Raw genomic sequence first — 15,919 nt, 5'->3', positions numbered from 1 at the left:
CCTTTTACATGACGTAAAGTAACCGATAGTTCATTATTACGTAGTTAATAAACGATCCATTAAACGTGAATTTACGGAGATGCAGATGCAGTGGTTGCATTCTGTAAAATATTTTAATGTACCTGCACACAGTACATTACCACTCGGTAGACAGATAAGCGTATCCACCTAAATATTCAACAATTTTATTTAGGTTCTAACTAATTCATAACATTTCTCACTGATCAATGTCTTATTCTTAAATTGATCACATTGGCGATTACACAGCGCCACCAGGAGATAATAGACACGTCTCTCATTAAAAAGGCTTCGAATAACGGTACAGTGGGTCTAGTCAAAATGCCATCGCAAACCGATATGAAGTTTTCACTAATGTCAGTCGCCGCGTCACCAGTAATTCGATTCGATCGGAAAATGGCAGCCAAAATGCACATTGAACCACCAACGACGCGGCGATATAAAAGTTCATTCAAAATCGAAAAAAAGTTAAAAAATGTCTATGACTTTGCGATTGTTTTTACTTTTTTTAGCTTTTTTTTTTTTTTTTTTTTTTTTTTTTTAATTTGTTTCTTCCTTCTTTCTGCTCTCTGTTTACGTCTATGCTTCGCCGTCAAACTAACTGTCAAAACGACATCGCGATACGGATTTGTCAAAACAGCCTTAGGGTGGGTTGCACCATCTTAGTTTAACGTTGACAAACGTCTTAAATCTGTCAAACTCCATACAAAAAAACACCGGTTAACGTCATAGTTACGGTCAAAGTTAGGTGGTGCAACTCACCCTATTGGTTTTTGATCGAATCGAAGCTTATCACCGGGGTTTTAGTAATCGCAATGAAAATGGCGGGTGTTGCGATTCGATTCGATTTTGATTGAGTCTTAAATGCATGTTGGCTAAGCCTTTGTATGGGAAATTTCAATCCAGTCTTTCGATTATCGATAGGTAGGGCTTTGCGATTCGATTTTTTGCCGTTTGACTAAGCCTTTTTTGTTATCGACCTCTTTTGCGATTTGTTTATTTGTTTGCGACTGGTTTGCGATGGGTTTGCGATTTTAAAGTGCGTTTTGACTAGACCCGCAGTACTGTTTAATAGCGACGTTTTACCTGAAAATAAAACGTTTATTAAACATACTTACCTTATTCGAAGCCTACTTTTTAAATCTACCTGGTGTCATAAAACACAATGGCGAGAATATCGAAACCTAGTTTCGAGCTACCGTTGGTGGCGCTAGTGTCGCTAATTGAGGCGTGCTTAGGCGGTGGGGGACCGGAGCGGAAGTCACGTGGGCAGATTATACGTCAAAACTAGTACTCAAACAGGAAAAGACAGACACTACTCTCATTATAAAGGCTTCGAATAAGGTAAGTATGTTTAATAAACGTTTTATTTTCAGGTAAAACGTCGCTATTATACCAAAACATGCATTTACCAAATACCGGCAGTAATACCGGTAACAAAGGAAGGACAAACTGACCTTTTGCCAAGTTGTTTGAAGTTTCACAATCTCGTGATTGGTATTCATTCAGTGTGAAACGAAACGCAGTAATTTTTGACAGTTTACGATTTCGATTTATCCGGAGTATTTTTGTTGCAGCAATTATTTCCAATTAACTTTGTCTTACAATGAATTCCGATAGATTTAGGTTTCCAAACGTCTAAGCACTTGAATGTATTAATTGCTTGTTAAGAAAATGATTTGACGAGAGTGTCGAAAGTGCCGGTTGCAAGAATGTCGGTCCAAGACGAGCTGGACGACTTCATATTTCGTCCACAGCAGCATTTGGACGCTAAATGGCATAATCCTGACTTACAAGATGCCCTACACAATCCAGATTCTCTGTGCACTTTGTTTAACAGTTTGATGCAGGATAGGGAGTTGTATTTCGACGCCGGAAAGGGCCTAGTCAATTCCGCAGGAGTGACTGCGAAACTCGGCGAAAGTGGCAAATATTACTGTGGCCTTAGGGTATGTAAATTGCTTTTATACTCTGAAATAAACCTTGTTGAAGTAAATACTGTCTTATTGAATTAACACAAATGAGAGAACATTAAATATTCTATCAACTATTTTATTGTAACAAATAAATTAACATAATTAAACGTTTAAGATTTTAACGTGCACCTGCTGTGATGGATTGTGTGGGCCCCATTCTGGCTGTGCTTGCCCTCCTTGCACAGCCCTCTCTGCTGAGGAAGAACTACGGATTGCCATTCAGTCCAAATTGGTGCCACCACCACCATCATTCCAAGTTATAGATGATCTCAAATGGAAACAAGATCCTGGTAATACATTTAACAAATGAGATACCTACTTACCTTTTGTATTAGCTGAATCATGACAATAAAAGTATTGGTTTATTTCTACAACATATTTTTTTAATTAAAACTCACATAGGTACATTTGTATTGGATAATTATTTTATTATTGTTGTTGATTAATAGTTGTTGCATGACATTTATTGTTGTACAATCATCAATAAGCATTTCATTCATTACTTTTCAATAATGTTTTATTTCAATTCAAACAACAATAACTCATTCATCAACAAGATTGGTATTGTAGAAAGAAAATTAAAAACTTTCAGGTCCAGAATGCTTGCAAAATCTCATGGAGTCCTTGCTTTGGGAGCAGCGTGTGCGAGCTATTAACACAGCTCTCAGTTGTCCCAACATAGCTCAAATTCGTCGCTTAATAGTTCTCTGCAATAGACATCTCATAGCCGTTATTAGGTACAAATGTTTATTTATTCTTTCTTTTATTCTTTAATTTTTAACAATACTCATTTTATAAAAATAAGCTAGCAATCTATCAACATTATCTAGTTGATTTTATTAACTAAAATTGTAATTTCTTTACAGAGCAGAAGTCCTAATCACAAATAAAAATGTATAATATCTCAGTAAGATTGAACAATGAGAAAACAATTTTAATTTTGTACTTAAAACAGTTAATAATTTTGTGTTTCAGAGATCAAAGTCATTATAAAGAAGTAAAAAAGGTTAAGCTAGATAAGAAACCCCCACATGCAGTCAGCAACAGGGCCTTGAGCAATGTAGTCAACACTCTGAACAAGACAGTAGAGCTTGCTGAGACCCAGGAGGATAATGAAGAACACACTGATGACTCAGAGAAGTAAGTGAAAAGTGTATTGTAGTTCTTTTATGACTAATTACATAGTAAAATTACGCAAAATGTCTCAAAAAAAAAAAACATTCTGTGTATACTATGACAGAATAACTACTGTAACAGAATAACTAAGCGTTTCGATGACTCTTTTATAATGCGAACAGCTAGGGACTGGAATTCGTTGCCTGCTGCTGTCTTTCTTGAAAACTATAATCCGGGCCTTTTCAAGGCGAGAGTGAATAGGCACTTACAGGGCAGATAATTATGTACCATCCTAGACTGCATCCCACTTAACATCAGGTGCAATTGTGGTCAAATACCTGCCTTGTTATGTATAAAAAAAAAACCATTCTAGTATGTTTCATTTTTGTGAGCTTTTTTGCCTTTTGTCAAGCCTGTCACTAAACAAAATAAGAAAAACAGTGTTTCAACAGAAACTGTTTTAGTTTATGAAGTGTTTTTTTTTTTGTTAAAAGAACTTCACTGTTCTCTCTGTCTTGAATAAGTTACCAATGTCATTGAACTTCACTTTTTTGTTTCGAGTAAGTTATCAATGCAATTTTCGTCTCCAGTGCTCTAGGCTTGGCCCGAGTGGGCGCCCGAGCGGCCCTCCGCCTGGCCCTATCTTTAGTCCGGCGCGCCTGGCGCTGCGGCGAAGACGCCGACGTGTGCTCAGCGTTGTTGCGTGACGCATTGGACGCGGTTCGCGCTTTGCCCGACGCTGCGCTATTCGCAGGCGCCGGCGCCGCGCAACAGGCACCCCGGTCGCAGAGGATATGGGCAGAAGTGGTTGATAGTGCTGCAAAGTTCTTACATCAAGTGGTTGCTGGGTAAGTTTCTATAGCATTATTACGTTGTGTTTCGCCCTAGCGCCCAACAAAAGCCCAGCGTGTCTTCAAATATGGACCAATTTTTTGATTCAAATAAATATTATTATTATGTACATACATAATTATAATAATGTACACTTTATAAAGATATTTCGATTTATGCTGTCTTACTATCTTTGTGATACTGATGAGTGTGTAAGTAAGAGGGAGCATTACTTCGTGAATGAGACGAGTTCTCGGCATAAGAGTTAAGAGAGAGAAACTTTGTGTCTTAATTTTAAATCTTGTTACAGGGAAGTGGGTTGCAACGTGCCGCTAGGCGACTGGCGGACGTCGCTCTGCGTCTGGGTAGAGCTATGTGCGCGCCGAGCAGAACTACCCGCGCTTTTGAAAGCAGCTGATGTTTTAGTGACGTTACCGCCGCGGCAGAAAAGACAGCCTGATAACAGGTTAATTCTTTTTTCAAATATCCAAGAATTTCCGTTATTCCTTTGTTTTTTACTTGAAAAATATTGTTACTACATTTATGTTTTGTTTTTAGAATAACCCTGGAGGAATGTACCGCGCCTCTTGGGCCGTTCTTGAGACGCATGGCCAAGGTCACAGCACCAAATCCAATTATCAATAATGAGCCGAGTACAGAGACTAATCCCACTGAAATATACTTAAAGTGAGTATAAAATGGTTTATGCTATACATTTATTTAAAGACTTACTTGTTATATTTTTTCATTTACAATTGATTCATCATTTATCGTGATATTGTAATTATTATTGCAGAGATCTGAACATTCCTGCTGGTGATGGATTGATGGAAGTTAGAAAAGCTGGTATCGCACTGTTATGTCATCTAGATAGATTAGGAGCACCACTCTTGCCTCCTTTGAAAGGATTTGTCACGGTACAATGATAAAATATTTGTTACGCTAATATTATTTTATGTTTTTATTCTGTTATTTATTAAACAATCTTTATTTCAGTGCACGGAATCCGCCCAAGAAGTAATTTCAGTAGGAATCGGTCCGTTACATCTGGGAACTTTGAGAATTCAGCAAATTGCCTGCGCCGAGAAACTCGCGCTTTTGTTGACACAAGATGGCGTGGTGTACACGCTGCCGTACGATTCAATGATGCCGCAACTTGTTCCTGGTAAGTGTGAAAATAAACTGCACTTTTAAAGATTATTGTATTATTGATTACTGATTATAAGTATTTTTAATTACTTGATATGAAAGTGCATTATAGTTGCGTTAGTCTAGATAAATGAGTTGCAGTTGTTTGCACAAGTTTTTCCACCTGCATTTACCTAGACTTGAAATGCCTGTTTATTGTCGTCATTCTAAAACAATAGTATGTAAGTGTGTGTACATACTTAATATTTTAAACTTATTTTTTAGGTCTAGAAAACAAAACCATTACCCAAGTGGCGTGTCACTCAGCCGGCCGCCATTTTCTGTGCTGTTCCTCTTGTGGAGGGGCGTGGTCTTGGGGGGCCGGTGAAGATGGCCGCCTGGGCCACGGAGACACGGCGCCTAGAGACGCGCCCGCTTCTATACACCACCTCGCGCATCACGAAGTCATCAAAGTAGCCGCTGGAGTTGCTTGCAGGTAAGAAACTTGCGTCTTTTATGACAGTGAATGTTTGTTCCTCGTACGAAGGGGCATGATCTTAGAAGGCCGGGCAAGATGGCCGCCTGGGCCACGGAGACACGGCGCCTAGAAACGCACCCGCTTCTATACACCACCTCGCGCATCACGAAGTCATCAAAGTGGCCGCTGGAGTTGCTTGCAGGTAAAAAAACTTGGGTGTTTTGTGACAGTGAATGTTTGTTCCTCGTGCGAAGGGGCGTGGTCTTAGAAAGCCGGGCAAGATGGCCGCCTGGGCCATGGAGATACGGCGCCTAGAGACGCACCCGCTTCTATACACCACCTCGCGCATCACGAAGTCATCAAAGTAGCCGCTGGAGTTGCTTGCAGGTAAGAAACTTGTTCTGAGGTGACACTAATTGTATGTTCACTCTTCGGGGCGTGGTCTTGGGGGGCCGGGGAAGATGGACGCCTGGGCCACGGGGCGTGTCATAGAGACGCCCCCGCATTTATAAACCAACTCGCACACCACGAAGTCATCAAAGTAGCCGCTGGAGTTGCTTGCAGGTAGGAAACTTGGGTGATTTGTGACAGTGAATGTTTGTTCCTCGTACGAAGGGGTGTGGTCTTGGGATACGGCCCCTAGAGACGCCCAAGGATCTATACTACATCACCTCGCACACCACAAAGTCATCAAAGTATCCGCTGGAGTTGCTTGCAGGTAACTTGGTCTTTAGTGATTGTAATTTCGCCAACATTTAAATTTTGGGGGTGGGGCTAGTGATAATGCCACGCCCCTTTTCAAGTTAGGCAATAAACCTTATAAATTGTCGTTCATTGCGGTGCTGTATTGTGCACTAAAGTGCGCGCTGACATCAATACCTCAGGCTCAACGCTTGACATCCAATGTAGTTGTAATAAGTGCTATATTTAATTGTAATCTTGTCAATTTGTCAAACGGACGATTGCAAATGAGACTAAATGATGTGACATCTTATGTAGCACCAGCTGTTTTGCAACTCCGAAGTGCTGTCGACTGTACATGAATTATTTTTTCCAGTGCCGTGATAACGTCAAGAGGCGCACTGTACACTTGGGGACGCGGTACACAAGGCCGCTTAGGACATGGGACCATCGAGAACTGTCTGACTCCACAACCCGTCTCATTCTCCGCCCATAACATAGAAAGAGTCATCGATGTTGCTCTAGGTATGTCCTTTTTTAAATATTATTTGTGATAAAACTTACTTATAATCTCCCTTCGAATATGCTACAATTAGCGGTGAATTCACCAGAATACCCCAGCAGTCGACGGAGAACAAATTAGCATCCACTTGAATCGGCAGTAAGATGCCTAAATCGTTGATCGGTTGTCGCAATTCCGTGATAAATTCCTGTACCTTTTTAGCTCTTCCAATGTAGAGAGCATCCAATGTACTGACAGTTTTGTTGTCACGTATCCATATTTACGACGCTTCATTTTGCGTATTAATTTACTAGGTTGGGGCGAGAGTCAAACTCTTTGTTGCACGTGGGAGGGCGCGGTGCAGGTATTCGGCGACAACGAGGCAGGAGCACCACGTACTCTGACGTCACTCTCTGTGCTGAGAATTACTCGAGTGTACACGGGGGAACATTGGCATGCGGCTCTTACTGATTTGTAAGTACAAAAGACTCGTCTACTAAAGTCCGGTCGCCGAGCACATAGAATTTCGTCCCCGTTTGACCCCAAGCTACCCATCCTAATCGCTCGCGTGTAATTATATTGCTGTCGCGCTCGCACACTCACTGCGACCACCCGTTGCACAGTCGCGACCGGACTTTACTGCATCTATTCTATTCGTCTCTAATTGATTTGCGTTCATACAAAAAAAAACATCTGTGACATTTTTTTATTGTTGATGACAAGCATTTAAATTGATTGTTATTTGCATTCATTTCTTTTCAGAGGTCAAGTGTACACTTGGGGAAAAGGTGACGGATATCGTCTTGGTCATGGAAACTTAGAGACGATGAAGATTCCTAAACTAGTCGAAGCTTTTCAAGGTGCGTTGTTATTTTTATCTAGACATCAACTTTCAACAAAGATCAAAAATGTTTTACAATAATGTTTATTTCTAGGCATTAGAGTCGAAGATCTATCATTGGGAGCCTCACACGGAATAGCTTTGACGTCTGAAGGATTGTTATATGCATGGGGTACTCTTGAAAGAGCTCAAATATCTCGCCCAGTTCCACAGTTACTGCAAGTGTTGAATCCGTCCTTCAAAGCCAATGGTAATGAAAAAAAAAATTTTTTTATTTTCTTTATTAGGAAAACATACTGCTTATATTATGATACAAGTAGCATAAAAATAATAAGTTTTACACAAGCCTATGAGTTTTCACTGATAATTTAAAATTGAAAAGACAGATTCACAGAACTTAAACATTTAAAACATTTCAAACCATGCACAAATCTTATTTATAAGGTGTATTAAATACCTACACATTTTATGCCTTTATTAGGCCACGGAACCGCATAGGCTTCTCGTGAAATATGTCAATGTGACCATAATCACTGTCATACTTTTTGCAGGCTCTAATGACAAAACAGTTATTTCTATAATTAGTCCTACATCGTGGCGTCATAAAAGTTTTTCCGTGTCTTGCGTTAGGTCTAGAACACCTGAAAGACATATTATAGACCTTGGAATGTTACCACAACCATAACCAATATTTGAAATTGTGTTATTTTTTTACATAGGGGTCACAAGTGGACCATACCAAGTCATCGTATGGAGTGAAGAAAGTCCCAGAGATCTTCCGTCGTCCATGCCATTTGTGATAGATTTATCTGATAATACATTCAAGTAGGTAGACCTTATATACATGAGCATTATAACATATTTCCAATAGAACTTGACTTATTTTAGCAATCTATTTCAGGTTACTGGAAAGGCTTTTGAGAATCGTAGTCGAACAAAGCACTTCAACGTCAATCAAAGAGAATGAGTCTTTAGCCATCTCTTGTCTCAACCTTTTGAGACTACAAGTAAGTTACTTTTTCTCCTGTTTAGTTTTAATACTGAGATTTTCATAATAACTTTCACAACCAGTAAAAAATGGGGAAGTTTTTGACGTATTCTACTGAGCTGGATATTAACACTTTTTTTTGTATTTTCAAATCCATCTATCCAACACTTTCTAGGTGCACGCGTGGCAATGCTCTCGTGGAACCGACGTAGAATCAGACACAGAAAACCGGTCATGGTGTACCGGAGTCCACACTGCTCTAGTGGCTCTAGTTGAAGGCCGAGCGGGGTCGGCCGCTGCCGCCGCGGCCAGACGAGCCCTGGCGGCGGCCTGGCCGTTATTGCTACCTACGCCGCAGATTAGAGCTCAGCATCTCATCGCGTTATTGCCGCAAGGTAAGGTCAATAAGGCTGGTTTTAGAGTCACACTGACCGCACGCTGATCGTCGGCGCTGACAGATCAATATGTATGTAATTGAAGGGAACGTTCCTGAGTGACGCTGATCGCTCGGCGCCGACGCTTCATACAATTCGCCTGTCAGCGCTGACGGTCAGCGTGCGTCAGCGTGACTCTAAAACCAGCCTAAAGGATAGAGTTATTTGTTGATGGTTAGGAGAGCCCTAGCGGCGGCCTGGCCACTGCTGCTGCCTACACCACAGATTAGAGCTCAGCATCTCATCGCGTTGTTGCCGCAAGGTACGGTTACTAAACTAGTCCTGGTGTGCCGGAGTCCACACGGCTCTGTTAGTAGTGTCGATGGCAAAAGGCCGCGTCGAGTCATACTTTATATCTTATACGTTACCCATCCTTTTTATGAGTCTTTTGTTTCTAGTATGAAAGACTTTTTAAATCCAGCCGTTGTAAAGAAATCATTTTGTATCCTAAATCGTTATTAGAAGGTCCACTTTCTTACTCCTCGCAGGAGCAGTCCCGGCCAGCGCGGGTGCGCGATTCATGACGGAGCTGCTAGTTTGGTCGCTGCTCGGAGGCGGTGGGTTGCGCGACGCACTGCGCAACGCGTTACAAGCGCATTCCGCTGATGCATACAATCACCTACAACTTGACGTGTAAGTACGGTTTACTACAATAGACGATGGGCAGCGGGGTTCGAACCAGCGGTCCTCGGATCTTGAATCTGCCAGCCCGAAACATTTCATCATTCGGCTATCGTGACTTCAAAGTATTAATTCATGTGCAAGTAATTTAATCTATATTTTTTACAGAGATTACGATCAAATCGATATAGTGACAGGTCAGCGCGGAACCCAAACAACTGCTAATGGAGAAGATGTTGAAGCTATTCCAGGTTATTACTTGTTCCGTTTGCAAAATTAAGTTTACTTCCTGTTAAAATTAGTGGAACTTATCTATTTCGTATTTGTTTTAGGATGTGCTGAAGAATATCAGATTAACAATGCCACCGCAACAGATAAGTGTGCATCAGTACCCCTCATGCATTTAGTAAGTATTCTTTATCCAATCTTGTGCTTATTAAAATAAAGATCAAAATGTTTATTCAGGTGTTTTTGTAGGTTAAACACCTAATCCGAAATACAAGCTGCCAAACGCAGATGCACCTAAATGGAATAATGAGCGGCGATACCAGCAAGACCGATGATCCCAAGAACCATGATACTGTCAGTCCCAGTTGCGATCTACTGATTAGATTCCAAAGGTATGTTTTATATTTAGAAAGTTAAAGTATTTTCCACTCTCGATAATTTGAAGAAATACGGCATAGTCCGGCAATATCGTGCGAGACCGTCCTGTGGGTAATAGAAACTGGCGGTGAAAAGGTACGTATGAAGATGTCAACAGGTAGCGAGTGGTGTAGCGGGGACTATTATTGGTGCTACCTCGTCCCCGCCACCGTCTGCACCGCAGGACGGTCACGCACGAAGTTGTCCGACTACAAAGTGTTTGGGCACCCAGTTTAAAGTTGAATTTTTTCGACGTTTTTTTTTTTTCAAGTAATAAATAATAATAATAAAATCTTTAAGCAAAAAAGATTTACAAAAGCGGAATGACAGTCTTGTATTAAGCTAATTACATGCTATAGTGGATTGAAGTGTTGGTAGCGGTTCTCGCACTAGGTAGTCGTAAACAAATTTTGACTTCGTCACGTCACGTAGCGTGAGCTTGTTACCAAAATATTTTAACATGCCGTATTCACCAGGTTGTTATTCTGCGAGGCTATGTGGTCTCGCGGTGGGCGGAGCACCCGCGGTGGCGTGCGAGCTCTCATGACTCAATACGCGTCACTCCTAGCCGACCACGTGCAATCCACCCTCAGTTCTTTCATCCGCGCGGTGCACAGAGCTGATAACACGCAGTTGGTCGCCCTGTGTGATGTCATCATTTCGGATATTGTTGGTGAGTTGTTTTCAGTGTAATAAAAGTATCACTTAAAGGACCAAGTCCGTCGTCGACGACTTTTACCCACGCGTATCGCCAGGCGATTTGTGGCAACATGTAGGCGGCATGTATTCGACTTGCCTACGTGTTCATTATTCCGCTGGATTTCGAGAAATACAACACGTCACCTTATTACACGCGGTTGTCAATAGTGACTCTCGTATTGATAGAGATTTGCTGATGTCGTACCGATGACAAAGTTCTTCAAATTGAACGAGTTGTTAAGTCGCCGAGACGCCGACTAACCCGCTGATTACTTACTTTATTTTCGTCAGCATCTTAACAATAATGATTTTAGCCACTAGATTATATTGACATAGTAAGCGAGCTATGCGCATGAGTAAACAACGCGGCCGCTATATTGGACTGTTATACTTCCCTAGTCAAGATAGCGCGCACGTGCGACGAAGATCCATTAGCTATTTATTATCCTTTGGTTAAGCATTTAAAACATTTACCGGACTTTCATTAGCAATTTTTTTCACATAGGTCGCGTTGTAAGCGAGCTATGCGCATGGGTAAACGCATGCGGCGCGCGGAACGCGGTCGCTATATCGGATTGCGGCGCCTCCCTTGTGAAGATAGCGCGCGCGTGTGACGAAGCGGGCCGCATATTGCCCTCAGCAGGGAAACTAGACGCGGATTTGCTGGGCTGGCCAGGCCTGATATCAAAGAAGCAGCAGCTGAATAGCAGCGTTATAAGGAAGTGAGTGGTTTGTTTGAAATATATTTCTCTATGTGTGCGCAACGCGGTCGCTATATCGGACTGTGGCGCCTGGCTTGTCAAGATAGCGCGCGCGTGCGACGAAGCGGGCCGCATATTGCCCTCAGCAGGGAAACTAGACGCGGATTTGCTGGGCTGGCCAGGCCTGATATCAAAGAAGCAGCAGCTGAATAGCAGCGTTATAAGGAAGTGAGTGGTTTGTTTGAAATATATTTCTCTATGTGTGCGCAACGCGGTCGCTATATCGGACTGTGGCGCCTGGCTTGTCAAGATAGCGCGCGCGTGCGACGAAGCGGGCCGCATATTGCCCTCAGCAGGGAAACTAGACGCGGATTTGCTGGGCTGGCCAGGCCTGATATCAAAGAAGCAGCAGCTGAATAGCAGCGTTATAAGGAAGTGAGTGGTTTGTTTGAAATATATTTCTCTATGTGTGCGCAACGCGGTCGCTATATCGGACTGTGGCGCCTGGCTTGTCAAGATAGCGCGCGCGTGCGACGAAGCGGGCCGCATATTGCCCTCAGCAGGGAAACTAGACGCAGATCTGCTGGGCTGGCCAGGCCTGATATCTAAGAAGCAGCAGCTGAATAGCAGCGTTATAAGGAAGTGAGTGGTTTGTTTGAAATATATTCCTCTATGTGTGCGCAACGCGGTCGCTATATCGGACTGTGGCGCCTCCCTTGTCAAGATAGCGCGCGCGTGCGACGAAGCGGGCCGCTTATTGCCCTCAGCAGGGAAACTAGACGCAGATCTGCTGGGCTGGCCAGGCCTGATATCTAAGAAGCAGCAGCTGAATAGCAGCGTTATAAGGAAGTGAGTGGTTTGTTTGAAATATATTCCCCTATGCGTGCGCAACGCGGTCGCTATATCGGACTGTGGTGCCTCCCTTGTCAAGATAGCGCGCGCGTGCGACGAAGCGGGCCGCATATTGCCCTCAGCAGGGAAACTAGACGCGGATTTGCTGGGCTGGCCAGGCCTGATATCAAAGAAGCAGCAGCTGAATAGCAGCGTTATAAGGAAGTGAGTGGTTTGTTTTAGAAATATACAGCTTTATTTTGCAGCCTGGAATACCTAATATTCAAATTTTTTGTAGTAATATTGTACAGGCATAGTGCATACCTGAATAAGTTCCTATGGTAGTGGAATGTTGCGGCAGTGTTTATGTTACTAATGCTTCAGACATTTTAGAATTAGTTTAAATTGACACAATGAAGATTAACCGATAAACTTGTAATATAGCTTTATCTAGACCTCATTTCCATAGGACTACCGACTACAATACCACAAACATGTTGGAAATCTTATTTCTTCAGGTGTGACCTCCAAAACCACCTAAAAGAGGGCGGGTCATGGATCATCATAGCTGGCCACGTGTTCGACGTGGACAAATTCGACTGCGACAACGCCGGCACCGTCGAGTTGGTTCGCAAGCTGCGCGGCTGCGACGCAACCGCTGCTTTGAGCGTTGAACCTCATGCGGCATATTTGCCAAGGGTGACTGAGAAATGCGTCGGGATGTATGCGGAACAGATAAACAGCCATAAGTGTAATGTGAGTTGTAGTTATGTAAGCCAGTATTGCTAAGTTCAGTAAAAGTTAATAGGTAGAGTATTCACAAATTGTTCTAAAACTACGGTAGTGTTGCAACAGTAAAATATCGTAAAGCATGGAGGAGACACTACAATAGGCCTAACATGCGCGACGTGATAACTTTTATCGACGTCACAATGTATGGGAAAAATAGATTAAATGATAACCGCTTACCGCGACGCGCATCTTAGGCCTACCAGGAGAGTCGCTTTTAAAAAGCTGATAAAAAGTACATATAACAATTGACTAATGAGACAAATATCTATTCCTGTTACTTTGCTGTTTGTGTTACTTTTAGGTTTTATAAGAGTAGTGTAGACCAGATCTAACCTCTTAGGCTTAAACCAAATTATAATTTACGCAGGAAAGCACTTCAAGTCTCAAAGCGCATCATATTCTATCATCGTGCGCGTTCAATTTGGCCATTGGGCTGAGTCAGTGCGGGGTGCGGCTGGCCAAATCGCTGCCGGTTCAGCAGGCAGAGAGAGACGCAGCGCCGTTCGCAGCCGCTGTCTTCTTCAGGGGAGGGCTGCAGGTGTGTGTTACAGCTTTAACAGGAGGATGGAAGTTTAATCTGGCATCGGGCTGAGCCAGTGTGGCGTGCGGCTGGCCATATCGCTGTCTTAACTCCTCGTGGTAAGGTAAATGCTTGTATTACAAGTGGGTTCACCACAATAGTGAAATATGTTGCGCGCGGCGGATTTTGAATCCGCATTCCTCGGATCTGACCTCACACCAATACCATCGCGATATTGTCTCTTCAGAAATATTCCGATTTCCGAAATATTCATATCAAAAATATTACCTCGTATAGGTGGCGCAGCCATCGAACCCATTCGAGGAAGAGAAAGCAGAGGCCCGCAGCGGGTCGTCAACGGGAGGCAACAGTCCCGCGAGTGACGCGCCTCCGTCCCGTAGTTCGCGGCCCACGCCCAAGGTCAATGCGTCCTCCACAGCTAGGGCTGACGCGCTACTGTTCGCGCTTGCTGAACCGAAGCTACACGTAAGTAAATATGTATGTCTCTTTCTGAACTTTCGTTCTTTATTTTCTGTCTACTTCTTCTTCTTCTTGTCGTGTCGACAAAAAAACTATCCAGTGCCCAAACAACTGCACGCAGGAAGATTTGATGAATGCTACTGACAACGCCACTCTTGTAGCGGAGTTTTGGGCTGACACTGTGGCTATTTTCTGTTTGTGTACTAGTATTAGTGCTGCGTTTTTTACGCGTATTTTAATGAGCGACAGTTATTGTTTTAATTTGCCTGTATATTACAGACAGAAGTATTATGTAATAGACTCGAATATAATTGTCAAACGTATTCTTAATAAAACTACAATCAGAACTTGAGGTTTCCTTGTTACGATCACCATTAGAACAACCGACTCTACTTATGTTTCTTCAATGTATTTTGACTTTTGAAATTTAAAGTTTAAAATCAAGTTCTGCTGTATGGCAAACTTTTAAAATAACTTGTATAAAACTATTCTATACATTCTTGCTTTTTTATTATCAAGAAAACTTAGATTTCATATTCAAAACAATATTTCAGGATCCCCTAGCCCTCCACTTATGGTGGGCATGCGAAAGGCGGGAAGGATGCGCCCCCCACTTCCCACCAGAACATCCCCTAGAAGAGTTACGGAGAGCATTATTGGCAGTGCTCTTGTATCACGCAGGGTTGAAAGAGCATGCTTATGCTACGGCTTCTGCTGGTAAGTGGCTTTGAAAGTTAAAGCCTGGTCCGTGAGCACGTAGAATCCCATCCAATAACCCCAAGCTGCCCATCCTTGTCGCTCGCACGTAATTATGTTGCTGTCGAGCTCGCACACTCACTGCGGGCGCGCGTCGCACAGTCGCGGCAACGATGTAATTACGCACGAGCGATAAGGATGGGTAGCTTGGGGTCATTGGACGGGATTCTACGTGCTCACGGACCAGGCTTTAGTAATATTACATCTGACATTACAGTTTTATTGCAAAATCGCACCTATTACCATCACCTAAGATAACACATTATTAATGACCGAGTCGGGCTTGGATGCGCACCGTGACAAAAATCTTATCGATGATTTTAGACGACAAATGTATAGGCTTATCGTGTAAAATCGATAAAATGTCGTGATTAACGCTTATCGCGGCGCGCATTCTAGGCCTACAGATGTGCCGTAAAATCTTGGAAAACTGCTTCTAGAAACTGGTCAGTTAATTGTTACCATTAATTTATTTGTTTTATTCTTAGAAATGGAAAAAGGGGAAGTGAAGTTGTCTCCGGCAATGTCCGAAATAGTCAAAGCAGTTCAGCAAAGCAAGTGGACTCTTATGAGGACAAGACAGCAGTTATCTCGCGGCTACAAAGAGGTAAGATTACATCTCACAGAATCGGGAAAATTTCTTTAAATTGACGGATTCTATAAGAAGTTTTTATACAGGTGTGTGCGGCACCCTTAGAAAGAGCGCGATTCCTGTTACACGAGGTACGGGCAGCAATGTCACCTGCAATAGCAGCTTTACATTCCCGACCGCCGTCGCGACGCCCTTGCACTGCCAAAAAGATCTTTCAGAAGGTCATGAAGGCGGCGAAAACTCCTAGCTTTAATAAATGGTAAGTGTCATAGACATCACCAGTTCACCA

At 42.7% G+C, this 15,919-nt stretch overlaps 1 protein-coding gene across 1 annotated transcript in view; it reads left to right on the top strand.

Moving 5' to 3' along the window:
• Window positions 1–1,575: 1,575 nt before the first annotated feature.
• LOC135078287 (probable E3 ubiquitin-protein ligase HERC2) overlaps window positions 1,576–15,919 on the top strand; it is a 57,708-nt gene continuing 43,364 nt past the window's right edge. Inside the window, exons 1-28 of the mRNA XM_063972886.1 lie at window positions 1,576–1,967; window positions 2,110–2,284; window positions 2,587–2,731; window positions 2,970–3,134; window positions 3,701–3,958; window positions 4,252–4,407; window positions 4,500–4,628; window positions 4,738–4,858; window positions 4,938–5,106; window positions 5,355–5,542; window positions 5,816–5,934; window positions 6,605–6,753; window positions 7,045–7,204; window positions 7,493–7,590; window positions 7,666–7,821; window positions 8,291–8,396; window positions 8,473–8,578; window positions 8,735–8,954; window positions 9,482–9,626; window positions 9,783–9,865; window positions 11,464–11,669; window positions 12,591–12,715; window positions 13,009–13,246; window positions 13,650–13,820; window positions 14,100–14,288; window positions 14,837–14,999; window positions 15,527–15,645; window positions 15,717–15,889. Of these exons, the coding sequence (XP_063828956.1) occupies window positions 1,731–1,967; window positions 2,110–2,284; window positions 2,587–2,731; window positions 2,970–3,134; window positions 3,701–3,958; window positions 4,252–4,407; window positions 4,500–4,628; window positions 4,738–4,858; window positions 4,938–5,106; window positions 5,355–5,542; window positions 5,816–5,934; window positions 6,605–6,753; window positions 7,045–7,204; window positions 7,493–7,590; window positions 7,666–7,821; window positions 8,291–8,396; window positions 8,473–8,578; window positions 8,735–8,954; window positions 9,482–9,626; window positions 9,783–9,865; window positions 11,464–11,669; window positions 12,591–12,715; window positions 13,009–13,246; window positions 13,650–13,820; window positions 14,100–14,288; window positions 14,837–14,999; window positions 15,527–15,645; window positions 15,717–15,889 (4,469 nt within the window). The 5' untranslated portion in view covers window positions 1,576–1,730. The remainder of the gene's footprint in view (window positions 1,968–2,109; window positions 2,285–2,586; window positions 2,732–2,969; window positions 3,135–3,700; window positions 3,959–4,251; window positions 4,408–4,499; window positions 4,629–4,737; window positions 4,859–4,937; window positions 5,107–5,354; window positions 5,543–5,815; window positions 5,935–6,604; window positions 6,754–7,044; window positions 7,205–7,492; window positions 7,591–7,665; window positions 7,822–8,290; window positions 8,397–8,472; window positions 8,579–8,734; window positions 8,955–9,481; window positions 9,627–9,782; window positions 9,866–11,463; window positions 11,670–12,590; window positions 12,716–13,008; window positions 13,247–13,649; window positions 13,821–14,099; window positions 14,289–14,836; window positions 15,000–15,526; window positions 15,646–15,716; window positions 15,890–15,919) is intronic.

Source organism: Ostrinia nubilalis, chromosome 2 (assembly GCF_963855985.1).
Source record: "Ostrinia nubilalis chromosome 2, ilOstNubi1.1, whole genome shotgun sequence".
Classification (NCBI taxonomy): domain Eukaryota; kingdom Metazoa; phylum Arthropoda; class Insecta; order Lepidoptera; family Crambidae; genus Ostrinia; species Ostrinia nubilalis.
The sequence above is the reverse complement of the archived record's forward strand: the minus strand, read 5'-3'. Positions and strand labels throughout refer to the sequence as shown.